The sequence below is a fragment of the Sinocyclocheilus grahami genome, unplaced genomic scaffold (assembly GCF_001515645.1).
Source record: "Sinocyclocheilus grahami isolate Dianchi unplaced genomic scaffold, SAMN03320097.WGS_v1.1 scaffold146.1, whole genome shotgun sequence".
NCBI classification, from domain to species: domain Eukaryota; kingdom Metazoa; phylum Chordata; class Actinopteri; order Cypriniformes; family Cyprinidae; genus Sinocyclocheilus; species Sinocyclocheilus grahami.
Window position 1 is genome coordinate 327840 of NW_015505325.1, and position 6722 is coordinate 334561.

General features: G+C 43.8%; 1 protein-coding gene across 1 annotated transcript in view; it reads left to right on the top strand.

Annotated features, from left to right (window-relative positions):
- LOC107591764 (protein FAM19A2-like) overlaps positions 1-5138 on the top strand; it is a 105097-nt gene extending 99959 nt beyond the window's left edge. Inside the window, exons 4-5 of the mRNA XM_016281001.1 lie at positions 246-370; positions 4520-5138. Coding sequence (XP_016136487.1) covers positions 246-370; positions 4520-4531 — 137 coding nt within the window. The 3' untranslated portion in view covers positions 4532-5138. The remainder of the gene's footprint in view (positions 1-245; positions 371-4519) is intronic.
- Positions 5139-6722: the final 1584 nt, after the last annotated feature.

Sequence of the window (6722 nt, forward strand, 5' to 3'; positions counted from 1 at the left end):
TGCACTACATTGTGAAAAGGCAATCTGCACTGAAATGTTTTGGGACCTATACATTTCTCATGGCTAGCCTCTTCAAAAGTATATGCAGAGGTGTAGGTGCTACACCCATCCAGGAACAACACAACATTTTGTCTGATTTGTTTTCCCCCATTCCATGATATGACCCCTATACTTATAGGAAGTGAGAGTTTCTGTTTGTACTAACCGTAGTGTACTTGTTCATGTTTCCTGTGATGTGTGTGTAGCATCTATAGTAGCTCAGAAGTGGTGGTGTCAGATGCAGCCGTGTTTGGATGGTGAGGAATGTAAAGTCCTGCCCGACCTTACTGGCTGGAGCTGCAGCACAGGAAACAAGGTGAAGACCACCAAGGTTAGTATACACTCCCACACACACACACACACACACACACTCACGTACACGCGCACACACACACACACACACACACACAAACACACACACACACACTTAAAAACAAAAGGACTGTCCATTTGGCCTGTGGGATGCCGTAACCTTCAAAGTTGTCAGGGTTATTCATACTCTCATTTCTAAATGACAAAATGCAGAAAGTGCAATACTCCAGCATAAAACACATCACACAGAAATATTAGTTAAAATTGTCAATATTTAGTAGATTGATTTTATGTTTTTTAAATTTTTCCATAATTTACTATAATTATCTCATTTTGTACGTCATGTATATTTTTTCCACTGGGATAATTTTTATTTTTTTTGCATTGAAATATACAAGCAATGCTACCTTAGAATGTGGCTAAATATGTGTCACAACCGGGACAAAGAGGCAGACAGGCAGGAGAACGTTAAACAGAAGGTTTATTCACAGGAACTTAAGAGAGGCTTCCAATGGAAAAGAGTTCAACATAGGCAGTAAGGGAAGCAAAACACAGTCTTATCTGGGTCGGCACTCCGGTCCTGCGGCCGAAAACTGAGGATTCCGAGGGGAACAGGCAGATTGGAAGTCAAGGAACCAGGACAGGGTAGCTTGCAACCTTGAGACCAGTCGATGAGTGAATGAGGTGAGTGAGTATTTGAGTGGTGTGGTAAGTGGGTGCAGGTGTCTGTGATCAGTAATCAGGTGATTGTGAGCGGGTGTAGGAGGCTGATTCGGCTGGTGAGGCAGGTACACTCCCCCCCCCCCCCCCCCCTGGTGGAAGTCGTTGAGGAGAGATGGGTCCAGTATGTCCTCTCTGTCTGCCCATGACCCCTCCCAGTCTATAAGGTATTGAAGCCGGCCGCCTCTCCGCCGGGATTCGAGGATCTCCCTGACTCGGTAGATGGCCTTGTCGGGGACGACCTCGGGCGGAGGGGGGGGTACCTCGTGTTCTCTGGAGGGAGGGAGAAGAGGATTAGTGAAGGGCTTTAGCAAGGACACATGAAAGGTGGGGGAGATCCGATAATGGGCAGGCAGGTGTAACCGGTACGTGACATTGTTGATGCGCCTTGCTATGGGGAAAGGACCTATGTACCGGGGACTCAGCTTCTTACTGGGCCGCCGGAGGCGGATGTAAGGAATTCTGGGCGTACTCGGCCCAGGGTAGGTACTGGCTCCAGCTGTCTTGATGGTCATGACAGTAGGCCCGGAGATACCGTCCGATCTCTTGGATCTTCCGCTCGGTCTGGCCATTGGTCTGTGGGTGGTATCCCGAGGACAAACTGACGGATGCTCCCAGGAGGCGGAAGAACCCTCGCCAGACCCTGGAGATGAATTGCGGTCCTCGGTCCGAAACAATGTCCTTGGGGAGACCGAAGTTCCTGAACACGTGCTAGAAGAGAGCTTCGGCGGTTTCCAGGGCGGTAGGTAGTCCCCGCAGGGGAATGAGTTTGCAGGATTTAGAGAATCGGTCGATGACCACTAGGATGGTCGTGAATCCGTTGGAGGGAGGCAAGTCCGTAGCGAAGTCCACCCCCAGGTGGGACCAGGGACGGCGAGGGATGGGTAGCGGGACCAGTTTCCCCTCGGGCAGATGACGTGGCGTGGTGGTGATGGCACAGACCGAGCATCCCCTTACATACCGGGCGACATCTCGGGCCATGTGGGGCCACCAGTAGTGGCTCTGGAGGAGCGAGAGGGTTCGGCGGCTGCCTGGGTGCCCCGATCCCGGGAGGTGTGAACTGAGTCCAGAAGGGTGACACGCAGGGTGGATGGGACATAGCTCCTCTCTTCTGGGCCTCCCGGCGGAGCGGGTTTGGTGAGAGTGGCGGCACGGATCTAATCAGTGAGAGCCCACTGAATGGGAGACATGAAGACGGCAGGCGGCAGGATGGGCTCGGGTTCTTCGGGGGTAGGATCCGGTTGGTGTAGGCGGGAAAGTGCGTCCGCGCGGACATTCTTCATCCCGGGACGGTAGGTGACCATGAAGAGGAAGCGGGTAAAGAACAGCGCCCAGCGGGCCTGCCTAGGGTTCAGACGTTTGGCCTCTCGGAGGTATTGCAAGGGTGAGCTTGATGGCTAGTAACTCCCGGTTTCCCACGTCGTAGTTCTGCTCCGCCGGGGATAACTTCCGTGAGAAGTACACACATGGATGGAGCACGGGGGGGTTATATATATATATATATATCTCTGGCCATGAATGTGCACTATGCATTAGGTTATTTTATATTTTACTTTATTGCATTATTTTACCATACTGTATGATGCACATTCAGGCCAGTAAGAAAGAAAATTAATTATGTGTATTACTGGCAAATTTGGTCAATTCACCCGACAATTGATAGGTGTGACAGAAAGTTAATTTTGGACTCTGCTGGAGAGGAAGTATTCAGGACTTGCAATCAAATTATGCACACTCAACTACATATATTATTATTAATACAATATTAACCGGTAGAATGTATATTTTACATACACTGCAGTTATGAATATTCAAACTCCTCCATTTAAAAGTTTTGTCAAATATAATTGCTTTATACTTACTTAGCCCCTACTCTATTTTACTGTAGAGAACAATGCATGGAGACGTTTCTGGAGAGTTTTCATATATTACTGTAAAAATGAGTGTCGGGGTGATTTTAATTATTTAAAGAGTTCCATAAAAAAATAGAGGAAAGCAGGAGAGAAGGAGAAGAAAGGGTCTGGTTTGATCAATGACTGATAAGCTATTCTGTGCCATCATACCTCTCATAACATAAAATGTGCACATAACACTGATCCATTTTTCATCACAGTGAATTCATCTGAACCTTCATGTGTGTGATGAAGTTTTTTTTGAATGAGTGTTATGTTTATTTAGATGTAGTGAAATCTTCATAAATGAAAAAAGGCCCAAGGAACAGATGGAATAAAAGTGTGTGTGTGTGTGTGTGTATGTGTTAAAATTAGTTCTTATATTACTTTGGACCTTGCACACACACAGCCCTCTGTCAGATCTTTCTATCACACACATGCACACACATTCAATCTCTGTCTCTCTATTGGCTTGAGCTCATAAGCAACCACCTAATGTTCCAACAAACAGCCAAAACACGCTAACACCTGCATAGTAACACTAAAAACCACCCAAAATACCATATAGCCTCATGGCAGCACTCATATTTTCTTAAGAGTTATATTACAGCATGTACATTGTCTTTTTATGTGAAAAAAATAACTTTTTTTTACTTTATGAATCATTTTTACCTTTGAGAGCATCCCCAGAGGTTATATCAGGTCCTATAAAAGTATAGCTACATAAACCCACACAAACACATTAATTCTCATTACAGATGCAACTGTGCTCAGAATGAGACCTACAGCACTGAACCTTCGGCTCTTTAACTCAGTCTGAAATGTTTTAAAGTGATCTCACTTCTCTAAGTTTGTATTCAGTATTGGACCGCATGCTGATCAAAACTTTTAACCAAGATTAATAAGTGAACTTACAGTATGCAAACGATACAACACATTAAAAGAAAGAGGAAACAAGGGAAAGAAGCTGGAGATCTTATATATTCCAAGGACATACAGTGCAGGTTTGTAAGAATATAAGAGAGGAGAAATGAAGAGTTGCTTTGATCAGTTATGGATGTTTATAATGACTGATTAGCATGGCAACTGTTTGTTCTATGCCAGCACACCTCTTGCAATATAAACCTTGCCAAAACTGAAAGAGACACCGGGAAAAGGAAAGCAAGAGGAAGACTGAGAGGGTGGATCAAGTATCGGGCATCATGCCATGCCGCTATCCTCAGTTGTCCCTCTGTGCCAACTTGGAAGGCATGGTGCCAAATTCTAAATGAATGAGTTTGCTTGGGTGCCAACTGTTTCACCCACAGCTCCAGCAGGCCATGCCCATCAGTGGCCAGGACAAGAAGTCTGTGCAGATAAATGTCAAGCATTAATGAAATCTGTACTAACAGAGATGGAGAACCAGACGATTTCTTCCTCTGTACAGAATGGGGCCATATAGTTCATAATGATTAATATTTTGGGGTTACTGGAGTCAGATGCGCTGGTAAACACAGGTGCAGATGTGTCTAATGGGAAAGTGTCAAACCTAAACTCTTCCTTGTTCTCTATTTCAGGTGACCCGATAGTTCTATGCTCCAAGCAGACTTACTGGGGACAAAAGTGCTGAAAGTGAAGACTAACTAGAGACAGCATTGAGCTTCAGCTAACAGGATCGATCAGTATTAGTCAAAGATTACTTGCAATCAAAACATCTGAGGAGCAGACTGATCTCTGGAAATATATCCACCATAAACATTAGGACCATCCTGAAGTTAATGTGTCCTGCTCAATGGACCCCCTGGCCTTCTGGACACTCGATCTTCTGGGTGTGGATCCATAACCTCTGGAACGTGTTGGCTGGGGGTTCTCAATGTACGTATGCAGTTGTTGTTTTTTTTTAATTTATTTATTTTTATTATTTACAGAAGTTCATCTACACCAGTGCAGCCCAATGGAGTTTAAGCTTTTCAGTAACATGCTCTCCTTCCTTGCCCTTCAGTTCTTCCGACAATTCCATAATCATTCCTGCTCTACCTGATCAGAAGGCCCGATCATTTCTTGTGGAATCCTTTAAACAGCATTTAAACATGTAAAATCAATCTGGACCTTTAACGGACTCATCTTCTGTATATTGTTTGTTTCTAAATTAAAGCTTTTCAACCCCACAGTCTGAAATAAAAGAATAGATGTACCAGTATATTCTAGAAAATGTTAAAGTGTAAAAGATCAAAGTGTTATTCTCAAAACAAGAAGAAAAAAGTTTAAAGGTTATCACTTTTATTATCAATGTTTTTTTATCCAGCCTGGTAACTGCTATTGAGTACATGTGTCAGTATTATATTCAATAATTAAAAATGTCAAAAATTATTTTTCTCCGTACTCTGATTTCAGAGGCTGCAAGCTATTGAAAACGAATAGCTTGTTGTGCCGCAAATAACATGATTTATTCATTTTTCCTCCACCGATACTGATACGCAGGAAAACAACATAATCAGCATTATATATGTATCATGTTTTCTGACCTTTACGCCTTTAGACAAAACATATGCTCTCTGTGCACAACCTCTCTCTGTCCTTCACTTTCTGACAACAAAATGGGATTTTTATTTGTCAAATCGAATTCTCAAATATGTTCAATGCACATGCCATTTAGCTTTGAGAACATTTGCACACGTCATTAAGAGATTAGAGAAATTAGCCCAAAATAAAAATAAATTAATACTAACCAGAACGGCAGCACAGAGAGAGAGGCACAAACAGAGATATTTGAAAGTAAAATGATGCATAGGCCATGTATGGACATGCATGCTGATATCGTAATACATGATATCATGAAACGCACACCCAGAGGCGCACATACACATACTGAAGCTCACCGCAAGCAGAAATTCCCCCCGCACAACAACGAGACTGTGAGTTTTAAAATTCAACGGAATGTTGTGGAATAATAATAGGCGCAGCTCACTTCTAAAGCATCTGGGATTGTTTGGCTACTTTGAATCAGTAGGAATCTGGCAAAATACAAACAGGTGAACAAAGCTGCACGCAAATATTGCCAGACACTGTCACCGTCTTTCTCTCATTCACACACACCATGAAATGACACGTCACCCTGGGATATAGGTGTTGAGACTTGGTGCCACTTATGCAAATACAACTTGCAGATTTAATGAAGTCTGACGGCAGAGCGAAAAGGCCAGGAGAGATACCATGCACACTCTGACAGCACCGACGAAAATAAAATGTGAGCTAGCTGAATAAATAAGAAAGAAAGAAGGCAAATAAGAAAGGAGGAAAGAATCGCTCTGCAGTTGTTGTGACTATGCGTGTGCATGTAGCAGGTACTATATATCGTATTTGTGTATGAAAGTTTGCATGTACATAATACTTTAATGCTCAGAGTTGCATGCATATGAATGTGATGAGATGCGGTAACTGTATGATAGATGTACATAACCTGCAGCCATTTGGGGCAGTCGTGGCCTAAAGGTTAGAGAGTCTGACTTGTAACCTGAAGGTTGTGGGTTCAAGTCTCAGGTCCAGCAGGAATTATCAGTGGGGGGAGTGAATAACCAGTGCTCTCTTCCATCTTCAATACCACAACTGAGGTGAGACCCTTGAGCAAGGTACTGAAACCCCCAACTGCTCCCCGGAGCAATATGGCTTCCCACTGCTGTGTGTGTTCACTTGGATGGGTTAAATGCAGAGCACAAATTCCAAGTATGGGTCACCATACTTGGCTACACTTCACTTCACTTTGCAAGTTATGCTCACACT